This window comes from Halichoerus grypus, chromosome 9, assembly GCF_964656455.1.
Source record: "Halichoerus grypus chromosome 9, mHalGry1.hap1.1, whole genome shotgun sequence".
Classification (NCBI taxonomy): Eukaryota; Metazoa; Chordata; class Mammalia; order Carnivora; family Phocidae; genus Halichoerus; species Halichoerus grypus.
Window position 1 is genome coordinate 8,083,198 of NC_135720.1, and position 16,622 is coordinate 8,099,819.

At 51.0% G+C, this 16,622-nt stretch overlaps 1 protein-coding gene across 2 annotated transcripts in view; it reads right to left on the reverse strand.

The window, feature by feature from the left end:
- Positions 1–16,622, reverse strand: part of IGF2R (insulin like growth factor 2 receptor) — a 101,132-nt gene that overhangs the window by 29,806 nt on the left and 54,704 nt on the right. For both annotated transcript variants that reach the window (XR_013441035.1, XM_036110047.2), the window contains exons 15-29: positions 16,190–16,337; positions 15,504–15,681; positions 14,755–14,870; positions 14,106–14,274; positions 12,691–12,870; positions 10,034–10,135; positions 8,646–8,747; positions 6,576–6,771; positions 5,171–5,341; positions 4,025–4,168; positions 3,770–3,945; positions 3,422–3,509; positions 2,752–2,967; positions 1,731–1,861; positions 1,383–1,480 (exon numbers count right to left, since the gene is read on the reverse strand). Coding sequence is in view for 1 of the 2 variants with exons in the window: in XM_036110047.2 (XP_035965940.2) it covers positions 1,383–1,480; positions 1,731–1,861; positions 2,752–2,967; positions 3,422–3,509; positions 3,770–3,945; positions 4,025–4,168; positions 5,171–5,341; positions 6,576–6,771; positions 8,646–8,747; positions 10,034–10,135; positions 12,691–12,870; positions 14,106–14,274; positions 14,755–14,870; positions 15,504–15,681; positions 16,190–16,337 (2,215 nt within the window). In the remaining variant the exon portion in view is untranslated. The remainder of the gene's footprint in view (positions 1–1,382; positions 1,481–1,730; positions 1,862–2,751; positions 2,968–3,421; positions 3,510–3,769; positions 3,946–4,024; positions 4,169–5,170; positions 5,342–6,575; positions 6,772–8,645; positions 8,748–10,033; positions 10,136–12,690; positions 12,871–14,105; positions 14,275–14,754; positions 14,871–15,503; positions 15,682–16,189; positions 16,338–16,622) is intronic.

Below are 16,622 nucleotides of genomic sequence, written 5' to 3' on the forward strand. Positions count from 1 at the left end.
AAAGATACAAATCACCCATTTTATGAAATTTGCAGAAATTACCAGGAGAAGGAAAACACCATAAACAGGATATAAGTTTTTTTAAGTAGACAGTATGTCAGAGGGCTATTAAAGCTGAAGAGGAAAAAAATCTGGGGCTGGGTGGTGGGGGGAGGTTGAGATTTTAGACGTCGTGGTCAGAGAAAAACTTACCAACAAGATGACCTCACTGTACACGTTTTTGTACTCCCATGAAGTTATTACAATATGCATGTGTCAACTTCCATTTTAACTGATTATTCCATTTTTTACTTCATTAATTCTTTTAAAAACGGTGAATAAAAATATTTGGTAGGAAAAGCTTTATGTACAAAAATATAAGACTCTTTGTACACAAATCTCAGAAAGCAGAAGACAGTCTCAAATGGCAGTAAGAAAACAGTCAGGTCAATCAGGGCTATCTACTCGGAAGGATCGTTCACACCCACTAGAAATGAGAAATGAATTTGTTTCACATGGAAACGCTCATGAAGCGTTAGCTGGAAAAAGAAATGTTACAAAACAAATTATGATTCAATGTCACTAAACACGTAGATTCCTGAATGTATGCTTTTCCATACGTTACTAACACTTACAGAATTATTACTTTACCTAAATAAAAGGAGAGAATGCAATCAAACAGAACAGGAAGTAAGGAAAACGTGGAAGTGACTCTACCGTCCCCCAGGACTGAATGCTGTAACCCTGCGATCCTTTTCAGGGTCGATCATCATACAGGGAAGAGACAGCATGTCCCTTAAACATTCAGAACCACAGACCAACCTCCAGGGATGGGACACAAGATGCCTATTTTGTAACAGTTCCAAGGGCAACTCTGTTAGCATTCCCACACAGGAAAGACCTCTCCCTCACCTCAAGAGCTGCCAGCCACCCAATTCCAGGAGCCACAGGCAACAGAGATCAAAAGAACCATCGACAGCCCCTGAAAACCTGCAGTCTGGGGGCCGCCTCCCCCACACCGTCTCCCACACCCCAGCCCCTCATCCTCTCCACGCCCTTCTTCGCTGTGGTGTCCCCAGACACAAGCGGCGTGCAAGGGTGGGCGGAGGCCAGGTGACGTCCTGGTCACTCTACTCCACTTACACCTGTGAATCATGCAAGGTTTTCCGTTCCAACTGCAATCACCTCCCTGTATGCATCTTAACACAAAATAATCACCGAAACCCAAAGCTGTGAAAGATCTGGAAGTTAACCTAGTCCAACTGCTCATCTGAATACGAAGGGACGAAGGTGGAGAGAAACCACCTCAGCTAACCTCCTGTCCCCCGACCACTAATCATTAAAGCAGAGCTGCGCCAAGTGCCCCCGACTGCGCAGAAGGTCAAGAGACGGCCTCCACTTACTTGAACGAGCACTCGGTCAGGTCAAAAGGCGCACAGGCATACTGCGTTCGCCACTCGAACAAGTAGGAGCAATCCGAAGTCTCCCTGAGAAATACCGGCTGGAGAAGGTAAGAGAGAGATACGTCAGAGGGGAAACCTCAGTTCGTTTCTTACCCTTTAGATCTTAGGAACGAATATAGTAAAGGATGGTTATGTTCATTAAAATCCAGACACATCGATCAAGGTTTTGACGTATCTTCTGTAACTGGTGCATTTAAACTAAGCTAACCAGAGCAGATCGAGCAGCAGGAATGCGGAGAAGCAGCTCCCGGCCAGGCAGACATCCGGGCGGGCTGGAAGCACACTCACCCTCTGGGTGCTCCGGTCGCAGTAGAAGAAGATGGTTGTGGAACGCTGGTACACCTTATGGCAAGTGTCCCCCCCGGTGTAGTTCATCTTCAATAAGCCATTCTCATACGTCAGCTTCTGAGTGAGGAGACCTGTTCAGAAAGAACCTAATTAAAACAAGGATTGGTGCCGCCATGCTAACCCTAACAGGCACGTCACATCACGTACCCCGGATAAATGGCTAGAAGAGGGGGTATGCCTGGCCCCCGGGCGCTGGAACCTGCTCCCTGCCGCGCTGCACTGTGGGCGGAATAAAACCAGGCCTCCTCTCGCCCAAGGTTACGACGTTACAGACTAATGGAGGGAACAATGAGGAGCAGCCGCTCCCCAGCCTCATCACCTAAGTGGATGGCCCCGAGGTGTTGCCCATGCACTTGTCACGTCAGCTATTTTCTTTTTATAAGTTCTTAAACTTAGAGGTGCCTGGGAGGCTCAGTCAGGTAAGTGTCCAGACTCTTGGTTTCGGCTCAGGTCGTGATCTTGGGGTTGTAGGATCGAGCCCCGAGCTCAAGGAGGAGTCTGCGTGAGCTCCTCTCTCTCTGCCTCTGCCCCTCCCCACTTGTGCTCATGTGCTCTCTCGCTTTAAGAGTTCTTAAATGTAGTATCACTTGCCCAGCTGCTGAGACAGCATGATGACCAACAGCCTGCCCTGTAAGTTTACAGCCAAACCCTGTCCTAGATGCCCCCCTCTGACTCAACTCTAGAAAGTACCACCTCAGAACACCCATTACTGGCTACTTCAGCATGTCCCTGGTTGCAATAAAGAATCACTAACTGGAATTGCTAAGAACGAACAGAATAAGCTCTAACAACACCTGTCAGCATGCATCCTACTTAAGAAAATCAAGTGAAATCAGAAGCATCATTAATATTTCACCAGAACAAAGCTTTCTTCCTACTCCGGAAAGAGGTCATCCTTCAGCATAACATCTTAATACGTAATTCCATTCTTGCACAAGAGCAGAAGAAAAACCCACGGTACCTGCCACTTTTTGAAATCCCTCGGGTCCCCGCTTCTCCTGACACGATGAGATCACCTTGGACCTGTCGTTAGTGGAGCAGACCTCTGAGGACAGCTTGCCACAGACCCGGAAGTAGTAGGTGTATTCGCCAGCACTCACGACGGTGTCATTGACGGCCAGTGGCTTCAGGTCGTATAGGTTGCCGTGCCTCGGGTCCTTCACCTCACAGTTGTCTCCTTCAAGGACACACAGACATGAAGGGCAACTGCGAGCCTACCGACACTCACACCGTCGGGCAAAAAACAGTCTTCTAATTTTTAATCAGGTGAGTACGGTCTTAAAATAAGCATTAAACGCTATTTCCACATTATCTCAATGCGCTTCTACACAAAGTACAAACCGCCTATCAGATAGCCTTCTAGAAAAGCTGAGATCACAGGGTAAAGATCCACTGGACCAATCAAAACCCCAAGTTAAGATTCTTAAATGTGAGAAGGCGCTAGCTCAGCATCGCTCCAGGCAGGTGAGGAGGGTGTCACCGACAAAATTAGCTGTGCACTGGAGTCAAAACCCAAGGATAAGAAATTATCCCCCCGCCATTACGACTGGGTTTCGCATCTAGGACGCTGCCTGGAGCCTCTGCTACTTCATCCGTTTACAACTATTAGTGGGCTGGGCCCCAGGTCTTACCTTCCACTCTGATGACGGGACAGGCTTCCACCGTTCTCCAGACAAACACATACTCACAATCATCCAGAAGCTGAAATGTTGGGGATCCCTAGAATAGAAACCAAATATTTATGTTCTTGCCTTTTTTAAAAAGTCAGTCAAAAAGATAACCACAATTAATATCCAACTTTCGATCTCCACGAGGAAAAACACAGAGCACTTATTAAACACGTGACACCTGGAGGAAAATCTAGTCAAATGCTACCAAAGGCTGAAAACCCATGAAAACGCAGGCAGGACTGAACTCAGAGAGAAGACTGAGAGACTGAAGGGAAGTGGGAAATGAAAGCAGTTCATCAACTCACGCACCGAGGTCTGAGCGCACTCGAGCGTGATCCTGGTGGAGAAGCGCTGGTTCCCGCACTTGTCACCGTTGACATAGACAATACTCAGGGAGCCATTCTCGGCAGCCTGGGGGCTGATCTGCACCACGCCCAGGTTCCAGCTGTTGTCTTCTGACACCAGGCAGGACCCCACCGCGCTGCCTGCAAGAGACGGGAGCTCGTCTGGGGCAGGGGACAGGAGAAAGGCAGACAGAACTCAAGTCAAATGCTCTCAACTCACCGTGGCATCTGGGAATATAAGGGAGGGGATTGCAAACACTCAGATAGAAAGTTCTCTTTCTTCCATCAGCCGAGGTGTCCACAGCAGTCCAGGGCTTCCTGACTCTGCTTAAGCCACTCAGGTCATACTCATTTCCAGCGACGTCTGAAATACACGGAAACAGTCCAGCTAGCCCTGCTTTCTGGTTAGCATTAGAGCACCACCTTTTTCACCCTGACCGAAGACCCATGATGCACGAACTTGACATTGGTTATGAAGGAATCAGGAGATCCACAGGAAGCTCAGAGGCTTTTCCTACAGACACGTACACTCGCTCTGCCCTCGAAGCTGCCCTTCACAACGAGCACCACTGATGTGGAGGGGCAGAGCCATCGGCAGAGCACGAGGCATCCGGGAACACTGTTCAGCGTCCGGGTGCGCCTGACAGAGCTTTACAGCCTTTCTTTTAGGTCCTCAAATAAGATCTGATAATATTTCTTTCCCCTGAGTTTTCTTCTGTTCTTAGGCAGCTTCTGATTCCAAAATATAGATTAAAACCCTGAATTACCAGATTCTCTTCAAGAGAAACCTCTCAAGTGTAAGGATCAAAGAAGCACATAACACAAATATGCTGCCTATAAAACAAAGCACACCACACGCTCACACGCGCGCATACCCACACGCACACGCTCACACACGCGCATATATACACTCACGCACACACGCGTGCACATGTACAAACACGCTCATGCGCGCGTATATACACCCACACACGCGCGCACGTATATACACTCACACGGACACACACGCGCACGCATATACACACGCACACGGGCACACGTATATACACTCAGGCACGCGCGCGCGTGCATATACACTCACAGACACGCGCACATATATACACGCACACGTATATACACTCACGCACATGTGCGGGCACATGTACACACACGCTCATACGCGCGTATATACACGCGCACACGCGTGCGCGTGTATATACACTCACACGGACACACACGCGCGCGTATATACACTCACGCACACGCGCGTACACTCATGCACACGTGCGCGCGTACATACACGCACACACTCACATACGTGCGTATACACACACACACACACGCACACCCTCGACCGGCCTCCTCAGCCCGGGCCTCTCGGCCTTACCCGTGACCTGGCAATCCACAGGAGAGGGGACGCAGGCCAGTGCAGTCTCAAACTCAAAGAAAGTGTTTCGGATCCCCAGGGCAGAGTCAATGTCCTGATGCAGGAATTTGGGGGTTCCCGGGTAAAGGTCATCGTTGCAAACAAAGCGGATGATAAAGGCGTCAGCGGTCCCTGGGAACAAGGAGGCCAGACGTGAAGCAGAGCAGCCGTCCCGACACATGCCAGAGCAGCGGCTGCCACTGGGGACAAACCGCACAGCCCCCGTTAGAAGGACGACACCACCGCCCTGGGTCTGTTTCACGGGGCCCAACGGGAACGGCCGAGCGGACACCCTCAGCGCAGTAGTGACCCACACAGCCATGGGCTCACAGGGTGAGCCGAACGTCCTCCGTCCGGGTATTCCAGAAAACAGGCAAACGCAGCATCCATTCCTCAACCCAAACACTAGCTAACGTCACTGTCTTGTCGGACAATACTTAGTTCCTCGTACACACAGCAGTGAAAGACTCAGAAAAACCCTCGCCCCCCCAGGAGCTCACGTCCCAGTCCGGTGGCCCCCACACTGAGCCCATGACATGCAGTCTAGGGCACACAAAACAGTGAGAAGTGCAAGGAAGGAAAATGCAGCAGGCCCAGGCCGAGGAAACCCCAAGGTGGTGTGGGTTTTAAATGCGGTGGCCGGCCCCACCGAGAAAGGGACATCTGGGCGGATAGCTGAGGAAGAAGAAAGGGGCCACGGGGCCATCTTGAGGGAAGAGCAAAATGGGCAGAGGCAAGAGCGAGGACACAGGCTCAGGACGGGAGGGCGGGTGAGGGGGGGCCGGACGGGTTCAGAAGCAGGAGGTGAGCAGGATGGAACGAGGAGTGGGGGATCGTGTTGCCCCAACCACTGTGACAGCACTGGCCTCTACTCTGGGTGCACATGGCTGGGAGTGACGTGCTCTGAACACAGAATACTGGGGGGTGGGGGGGGGAGCACAAGCAGGAAGACCACCGAAGGGCTGCTGCAGCCAGGGCCAGCGGCGGCAGGCCACCAAGGACCCAGAGCAGTCCACGGAGGCGGCAGGTAAGGCCATCGACCCCGCCCAGTCCGGGAGGGAACTGAAGCAAAGAGGTTTAGTAACCAGCCTGAGGTCACAAAGCTTTACGTCCAAGAACCACCTGAGGGGCCTAGTGTTAGGAGGCTGGGGGACGGGGCAGGCAGAGGGAGAGCCCACAGCGCGACCCCGCCAGCTACAGGACCGCACGTCAGGGGCCTGGCAGGGCACACAGGGCGATTCGGGAGTGTGGCGCCGCGGCCCCAGGGCAGGAGGGCAGGTCGTTCATGGTCCATGCTCAGAAGGTTCACAGTCACGGAGCCACCAGGACACCTGTTAGCTGCAACACGACGTGGTTCTGAGCTCACCTGTGGCCGGGGAAAGAGGCCCTTTGTAGGTCAGAGTTATAAAGCCCTCAGTGGACAGCTGCAGGCTTTTCTCGAGTCCAACCAGCCTTTCTGGCTTCAGATTCTTTAGGTCCTTTGTCTGAATTTCCGCCTCACAGCCAGAGGCTGGTTTTCCATCGAAGGTCCCACAGACCGGCATTGTGCCACACACGTTAAACTGCAGGCCAGACAGCAAGAACCATACACGTTAACTTGGGCCACATAACTCGCCATAAACAAGAGCCCTAGCCACTCAAACCCTGCCAGACTAACCAGACAGTGTTCAAGTTACCACCTTACATGTTCAGGCAGTTAAAGCCTAAACTTAGTACATAATGCAACATTTAAAGTCCAAATGACAATGCCCATAAGTTGCTTCTAAGGAATAATAAACACTTTTATTTATACAGCCCTGTATCTGTAAATGCAAGAGATATGCTGCATATAACAACGCACCACCTATAACGGAGGGAATACGCATGGAGAATTTTACACCATTGTCAACGTGAGCGAAGGCATCTGTAGTTGAAATGTCAATTACCAGTAACCATGAGGGGACACCCCTGTATTTCTCACAGATGTTGATATCGCTGTCGTGACAATGAAGTTGAATATGCTCTGTGGTATGAAGACACAGAAAGGAAAGACTTCTCTACGTCTGCTAAGTGCTCATGGACGGGGTGTCCACAATCAAGGTCTACATATAGAAAGCGCTTTTCTTAAAAACCGAAGTTTCCTCCTCAGGAAATGGCCAGTTAGCACGAAACCCCACGCAGGTGCTCCGCAGCCATGTGGGCTGTGTGCGGGAGGCCCTGGGGACGAAATGCTGGGGCAGGTTCCCTTTCCTACTTTCACAGTCTTGCCTGTAAATTGGCAACAGAGCTGAGAGAAGCCTGGGCTCACTCTGCCATGCTGTGGGCACTGGCCATCCTGGCTGCCCGCATCTACAGGCCCCTCCGATTGGGAGTGCAGGCACCCCTGGAGATGTCTCACTTGGCAGCTTCAGCAGCGTGGGGAGGCCCCCGGGGGGGGGGGGGGGGCGCGGATCTGGGGGCAGCTGAGCCCAGCAGGACCGGGCGGCGAGGGTACAAAGCCAGGGAGTCAGCTGGTGGCGGTGGTGTCCTGAGTAGATGGCAGCACGCTGGCTGTGCCGTCGCCCAGGAGCCTCGACACACCTGCCACCTGCTGACGCCCCTGCTAGTTAGTGCCCACAAGGCAGAGCCGGGCTGGCCTGCTTCTAGCATGTTCTTTATAAGGGTTCGTATCTTCCAGCACGTCCTCTACGTGGACCAACAATGTTCTTGTCTGCCTCTCACTCACGTGTGGCCACATACGCACTCACCTATTACAAACCTATTATAAACCAAACTCTGTAGGAGCAATTTGGGGGTTGGGGGTTGGGGGTGGGTGGTGGACCAGCCAAAGTGCTGCTGAGGGACAAACCCTGTTCAGTGTTCTCCCGGGCTGTGCTCTCCCGCGTGACGTGTACCTACAAAGTTCCCCTCGGTACCAAATCCACATAAGATGTTCTTATGCCAACTTCCTGTTTTCAGAGCTAACTCTCTCCTTCCGTCAGGGCTATCCATGTAGGAAGTGCTGTCAGAAGATTCTAGAACACAGCCACCCAGGTCATTTCCCTTTTCTTGGATTAGGTAAGTACCATTTGCTCTTGACATCAGAATCACCTGGGGGCTGGTTAAAAACAAACTGATGGACCCACCCCACAAGAATTTGTATTTCTAACAAACTGCGGGTGACACCGATACTGTGGCCCAGGACCACCGCTCTAGACACACAGCAACAGATCAGAAATAACTTATTTCCAGAAAAATGGTACCCTCACATGTCTGCACTAGAGCAGGATGCGAGTGAGTTTTACCTCTCTTTCCCCTTAAATTTGGATTCTTCCATCTCTTCCTGGGTGAGAGCTGCCATCACAGTGCCCTGGGCTGTTCCCAAAGACACCTGCCACCAGCTGCACCAGCTGCAGGTGACTTCAACGCACACTTCCTTTTCTCAAAGCAAACCGGAAATTCATCACATAATTCTTACCACAAAAGTCTTCCCAATTCCCGAAACCACGTATGCTTGGGAACTGTTCAGCGGGTTAAGATCAAACACAAAGCCACTGTTTGGGTCCCTTATGGAACAGGCCTGCAGGAACAACAGGGGAAAGAGACACAGGAACTCAACAAATACAGAGCACCTCCAAAGCCTGTGCGTATGGACCTCACAAAACATGCACTTCTCACTGACTTTAAACCCCTGTCAGAAAAGCAGCCCTATGCGTACTCACCCGCCCCTCCAGACACAACCCCTGCTGCCTGCCCCAGTGTGATACCGGGCTCAGAAATATTAACTTACCTGAAAGCTCTTAGGGCTTACAATATTTACCTGGGTAAGAAGACCAATGCTGACCCCCAAGGGAAAAGTTAGGGGGAAACCATAAGCAACCCATAAGTAATCAAAAACAAACAAACTTAGAAATTGGTTTAAGTGTTCTGTTTCCATCTCACCTATTCACTTAAAGGCAACGGTGATGGGAAGCATGACGAGGTGCTTCACCATCTCTTCTCTTCTAGGAGACGTTGTAAACCTCCCCCCACCCCAAGTCTGTTCTCTGCACAGTCCACCAGATGCAGGGAAATTGGCAGCAGCCCCAGCCCCGGAAAGTACGGCCAAGGACAGAGTGCAGCACCCTACCGTCCCCGCCCTCCCCAGGCTCCACGAACCCAGGACCCTGGCTGGGAACATTCATTTAGGTGAGCCTGAGCTCTGCTGTCAAAGCGGAGATTTTAAAGGGGGAGGGAGAGAGGTAAGTCCCACCATGAAGAAAACACCCAAGGCTGTGGAAACCACAAGCCTCCCTTCAGAGTCAGAGGACACATCACAGGGCAGCCCGCTGCTATGCTCTGCAGGAGAGGGCTCGCCCAAGGGCACGAACACATGCCAAGGCCAAAGAGCAGGATACGCCAGGATGGCAACAGGCACTCAGAAGAAATGGCAGTAACAGGACTGGGATCGGAATTTTAAAACCTCAAGCATCACACTGAAATGGATGGGGCAGATCCTACAGATGACTATGTTTTAGGTGTTGGAGTGATATGTTAACCACTCACTTCTCTGCGGTGGTGGAGAACCCCCCGAGCCCACTGGGATGCCACTGCAACACGGAAGGGACAGGGGAATGGAGAAAAAGGAAGGAATCTGCAATCAGCGGGGAGTAAAGCTGAGGGTCTGGTTCTCAGCCCAGCATATGGGAGCTGGGGCAGGGAGAGCCATGCAGGATGACTCCCAAAGGCCTGCTGTCAATGTGCAGGAAATGGTGACGCCAATAACAGATTTGGAAGCATGAGGGAAGGGGTGAGTGCAGAGCTGGGACACCCAGGTGGGAAGGTCCAGAGCCAGCTCAGCGAGACGGCCCGAGACAGCACACGTACCTGGTCTGTGTCCGTCATTATTTGGATAGGACAGGCGGCCTCTGTATTCCACAGGAAACTGACCACACACTCCCAACTGAGGGAAAATATGGGGTGGGTATTCTGGAAGATTAAACCCAGGGTAACAGTCAGTATGACAAGATGGAGCTCAATCTCACCAAGACAATACTGGCTTAATATATAAAAATAACCAAACTCTACTGAACACTTAATTATGTGTCCATGATCGGCTAGCTGCTAGATGTGCACTAGCTAATTACAATTTAATGTCTTCATTATTCCTACTTAAAAAGATGGTACCTCTCAGGCTTAGATGTCACAAAATTCACCTGAGGTCACGTGGCAGTAAACGGCAGAACTGGGGTCCAAATCTGGGTTTGCATTTAAGTCCATGCTTTTGAGAAACGCTCTACACTGAGAGTATGCAACGTAAGAACCCAAGCACAAAAGGCTACAGTGTGCGAGATTTCAACTACATAAGCTCAGAACTGGGGAAAAGTGACCCATGGTGTCAGAGGCCAGCACAGTAGAGAAGTGACTGGAAGGGGCACCAGATGCCTCCCGGGTTGCTCTCAGTGTGGCTGCTCTAGATGGGGTCTGGCTGCACAGCTCTGCTCCACGTGTGAACATTCACCCAGCTGTTAGTGTAACTTACACTCCGCGCACTTTTCTGAGTGTGTTCCAGTAAAAAGTTCCCCAAACATGTGTGGGGCCACGTTCTGCAGCAACTGCAGCTCACACGGAGAGCGCTTATCGCAGCACTAGGAGTTTTGTTAGCATTTCTCAACGGAGCCTCACCGTGACCCTGGGAGCCAGGTTCTGTCATCACCCACTGTGTGTACACAGACGAGAACACAGGGGCACAGAGATCAGGACACCCGCCCAGGCCCCCAGGAGAAGGAAATAGCGGCCATCTGACGGTGAGCCCACACGTCGCCCACTGAGCGCCCTCTGGCCTGGAAGTCCCCCACCCTCTCACAGCCTTGGCGTCCGTCACAGTAAAACACATCTGTCCTTTCTGCCTCACAATGTGGTTGTGAAAAGGAGCTGCTTTAGCCGTGAAAGTTCTGAAAGTTCTGTGGCTTGCAGAACCTTGCAGATGTGACCTCTGCTCACGGTCTCTGGCTGCACAGGGCATGGCCAGCCCTACAACGGGCACTCAGAGATACGGTGACCATGGGAGGTCGCCCTGAAAACTACAACACACTGTCCACATAAGGTGTCACAGGAAAGCTGAAAAACTAAGGATCCCGGAGAACCTCCTGGAACAGTCCAGTATCTCCATGGCAACAAGAGACCATGTGGGAAGGGGAGGGCGGGCCAGGCTCTAAGGAGGGGACACGGACATGCCCAGGGGACAGCAAGGGCTGGCCTGGGCAGCCGGGAGTTCTTCCTGAGGCTGAGGAAGAAAGCAGCAAACCCAACCCCAGGCTAATCAAGAAGTGTGTTTACAGTTCGGCCATGGAACACCTTTCTTGCACAACACGGGCCCACGCTCATCCAGCTAATAACTTCATCCCCTTATCAGAGACCCCTTCTTGACCTCTAAAGAAATCACATCTAGGAAAAAAAATCTTGTGTTTGCAAATGACACAGAGAACTCGGGATCTGGAGGGCACCTGGAATGTAGGTGACAAAGTCCACAGGACTGCTAGCACTGGATACACTGTGCTCTTCGCTCAGTGAAGCAGAGGAAGCTGTAACAGACCCTCAGCACGTGTACCTGACCCTTTCCAATAATTTATTTGATAATAAACATGAATTCCATTATCTCCACTCTGCATTCATCTAAGAGTCTGGCAATTATTCAAAAAACACATGACCCAGACATAAATGTGAAACTCCAGGTAGAAAAACAATTGGGTTTGTGATAGCCAAGTTCTGGGCGTGAGTGCCAGGGATGGTGTGTAACACCGTGAAGATATTTAATGCCACTGAATTATACACCTAAAAAAGGCTTAAATGGTACATTTTATTTTTTTTTCAAAGATTTTATTTGACAGAAACACAGCGAGAACAGGAACACAAGCAGGGGGAGTGGGAGAGGGAGAAGCAGGCTTCCCGCGGAGTAGGGGGCCCGATGTGGGGCTCGATCCCAGGACCCTGGAATCATGACCTGAGCCGAAAGCAGACGCTTAACAACTGAGCCACCCAGGCGCCCCTAAATGGTACATTTTATGTTATATGTATTTTTACCAACTTTTTTTTTCTTTTTAGGAAAGCAACTGGGACTGTACAATGACCCCCAGAGCATTTTTATTTGTGGAATTTCTTCTTCCGTTCTGCCCTGGCTGAGGAACTCAGGGCCAAAAACAATCTCTGTAACTTTCTCTATTTCCCGGCCTTCATTTTTTCTACTTGATTTGCCCACATATTACATATATAACCCTCACTGTTCATCTGTGGCCCCGAGTGGCACTGAGCCCCGGCTTCCTCATCCATGAACGTTGGGGTTCAAGCCAAACTGTCCCTAAGACCTGTTCTGTTGTCGGGATCCTCGATCACCAGCTGACAAGAACTAAGGGACAGGATGGTGTCCACACAACCCAAAGTGAAAATGCCACCCCCAGACTCCATCTCCAGAAGAGACACATAGGCTAGTACTCAGTCACAAAAGACCCTGGAGGAACCAAGGTCACAGGCAACGCGCGCCTTACCAGGCTGCCCCTGGAACAGACGAGATGGATCCTCGTGGTGTAGGTGGTCAGCCTCCCATCGCTGGTGGTGCACGCTGAGCCATTCACGTACTCTATGAGGAGGCTGCCGCTGTCCTCCACCGTAGGGCCTGTCTTTGCGACCCCCAAGTTACTGATGGACACTACCTCAGAAAAGGAGCCCTGCGAACAAATATGTCTATTAGGTTTTCCCTCTGAAAAGAAAACACGGCTTCTTTGTGACTGCTACATTTGATTCTTGTCATTCACAGCACTCCTGTTCTATAAAGTTGCCACAAACACTGACCCGTCACTCCCAGGGGAAACACGTGCCCTATACAGACACCATCCCACAGAGATGATGATCTTAAATCCTGAGAACAACTCCTGCGGGCAGGTTCTATTTTATTTTACAAAAGGGGAAAGGAGGTTCGGACGTGGTAAGTGACTTGTCTGAGGCCGCCCCGCCAACAGGCACCCAAGGCAGGCCTCGAGCCCTGTCCCCCCGGCCCCGAACCAGGAGCCTCTGGCGCTCCCCCACCCGGCCCCTCGTGTCTCCCTCCCATAGTCGTGGATGGGAGAACCTTCGAGAAGGCAGAGCTCCCCTGGCTCCAGCTCTGCTGGGAGTGTGCACTTTGGGGCCACTGCACACACATCCACAAAGGACTGAGGGCGCCGCAGGTTTTGATTTGGGGCCACAAATCCATGCCAGGAGGTCAGTGATCCCCAAATACAGAACCCGTGGATAACAAGGACTGACTGACTGTACTCTGAAGTCATCGCTCCAACAGAGTGCACACAACATGTGCACATGCATACACAGCGGGGAACGTAATTCCAACCACCAGAGTGCGCTCACCAGCCGCCTTAAAGCACCTCCAAGCTGCCCTGGACCAGGCGCCAGGAAAAGTACATTCCCGACATGCTATTTTTAAAGAAGCACACATACGTCTTTAAGATTCACTGTGTATGAGGAACACAGGGAAACGTCCCAAAGTTCTGGCAGTCACTGCATTCGATCGGTGATGAGGTGCAGCCCGGCCCCGCGAGTCAGCGTGAACGCTTGGATCTACCTCAGCCACAGCAATGGTTCCAAGCCGCTCTCCCCCTCGTGAGCCAGAAGCAAGAGCTTCCGGAGGAAAAACTATTCTTCACAGAGGTTTACGGACTGAAAGACACTTGTGAGCTCGGGCTAGGCTAGCCACCAGGAGCTTCCTCTGCCCTGTGCCGAGATCGGAGGCCACCAGCACCATGGCATCTCGTGAAGTTCTAAACCTGAACGACGACTCAAACGTGATCACATCTGTGGGGGGGCCCCTACTCTTGCTCAGGGGGCTTCGCCTCAGCAGCCAGGCCTACTCTAAAATAAGCGCCTCCACCCACTGAGTCACGTGCTCCAGACGGAGCGCGAGACTCACCTGATCATTGTTGTATTTCATCTGGCACACTGACGCGTATCGATCACAGCCCGGCACCGGGTTCAGAGGTCGACACACGTTTATGTAGTATTTCCTCCATGTGCTGTGCTCGCCCGCATTGTCCATGGCGTACCAGTTTCCTCCACGACCACCTTCGGATTTTGCTAGACTAAAATTTCAAAGCAAAATGCATGGTTTTGATGCTATCAGATTTCAGTCTGACAATTCACTTCTAAGTAGTTATGGACACACAGAATGAAACATGCCCTACCAATCAAACCATGGAACGTGGCTCACCGTGACTCACAACACCCACGACTATCTCGACCTTCACTGAACTCGTCACACTCAGCAGACCCTGCACCGGCCCCCTCCCCCACACCTCTGTACTGATAATCCTTGTTTTAAATGATGCAGCTGAAGACAGACTCCGCTATGGCAAAGAGCACTGGATGTCACAAAGGCTACCAGACCATTATTAGAATTCATTCTGCTTGAAACTCCCCATCTTGGTCCTGCACCCCCAAAACTTACTTGTGTCCCCATTATCCACTCAGTTACGTGCTCACCAGCAAAGCCTAAGCCAACTTAGCACTACACTAGACCCGGCCCAGGGCCAAGGCCAAGGGCAGGCTGACCCTGGCTTCACCTGGAGAGATCGTACTGCTCCAGCGTGGAGGGGTCGGTCACCACACACTCCAGGGGCTCCTCCGGGCAGGCGTAACTGGTGTACCACCGGAAGTTGTAGGTAGAGTTATCTTCCTCCTAATCACATGACAAGGAGAGAAACGGGAGGGATGGCAAAGAGAAAGGGGAATGTTAACACAAAGCCAGCATTTAAGGGCATTTTCTGTAAATAAGAACTAGAGGAAAGAAAGTCTACTTTGCCCGTCTACATTTGTCTTATTAAAATGAAGATTTCCCAGTAATAAATTAATCTAGCCTCAGTTAAGTATCATTAGGATGATTTTTGATGCAAGTTTCGTACACAAAACCAAAGGGTGGTGGGTTACCATCAAGGTGTATGGCCCACTGAATAACCAGCTCAGATGAATACTGCCTATGTACCCTGGCAAATCTAAGAAGATTAATTAAAATCATAGAAGATGATGATTTGGCCAGGAAACCAGACTAATAATAGTTCTGCTTCCAAATAAAAGGGCCACGACAGGCCCCTGTGTTAAGTCTCAGGGAGACAGACAAGTTGATGGTTTCTCCCCAGGAAAAACCATAGCTCACACCTCACCTATGGTTAGAACCACATTTCATTCCAGAAAAGCCACAAGCCCTGTTCTACCCACTTTTTTCTTTCCCCCTGCCTTTATGAGACTGGCGTTCTCTCCCTCCCGGCTCTCATGATGGAAGCCCACACACGTGCACACACCACACAGCTCCTACCTGATATTCAGGGAGACCGACTCCAGCCTCTCGGTCACAGAGGAAGGTGATCAGTGTAGCTCTTGGTGTATGCTTTTCATTATTATAGGGCATGCCATCTTTATAGTTCAACTGGATCATCCCATCATAATATGACAGTTTAGCGTTACTCAGTCCCAAGTTCCAAGCCTTATTACCACTAAAATGAGCAAACAAATGTCTCTCAGCAAGGCCAGCGAGGCCAGAAGCGCTGCCATGCTGGGACACCGGGGCAAGGCTGCCACACGGTGGGGTGGGGGCGAGGTCCACGACCCAGGGCTGCAGATCACCAGGGTCTGCAGTGGGGCCAAAGGGCAGCCCCACCCCCACACCAGGACCCAAGGCCACGCTCAGCCTGGCTGGTTTAAGGTACAACCACCCTGCCTGAGCTATTACCACAATGAACAGAGAGACCTGTGTGCATCTAATAACTGAGACATGCAGGCTACCCTGAAACTAGGTATTAGGTGAAGTGTAAGGCTGAGGCCTGCTCCTTTTCCAGGAAATTCAACTCCTAGCATCCTCTGGTTTTGAGGCCAGGGCTTCTTAGGGTTGCACGCTCCTTGAAAAGCAATGATGTCAGTAGAGAATACACGTACTCCTGAATAAAATATCTGCTATTACAAGATGCCTAAGGAAAGCCCATAACTAAAAAGTAAGTTACTTGCCTTTTTGCTACTTGACAGGCTCCGGAGTCCGGCTGACAAGAACTCACAGACACCGCACCACAAACATTTATGTAAAAGTCATACTTGTCTGTCTCAATTTTATATGCACCATTTTTCTTTGTGAGAGGTGACAAATCAAAAGAAAACCCTAAGAAAGAGTAAAAACGATGCCATATGTAAGGTCAGTCGGACCACAGGGGAGAAGGGTGGGTCCAAGCTCACAGCTTCAAAGATAGGCTTCCCAGGAACTGGCCAATGGTAGGGAGCCGCAAGATGGCAGAAGAGATGCTTTCCCCTTCAGGCCACCAGAACTGCTCTTATGGACATCTCCCCTGGAGATGGATTCACCACCAGCATTCCTGTTTTACTGCGTTAACCTAAAAACCCTATTCAAAGCCCATAACTGCTGGATGAATAAACAACCAGTATGTTC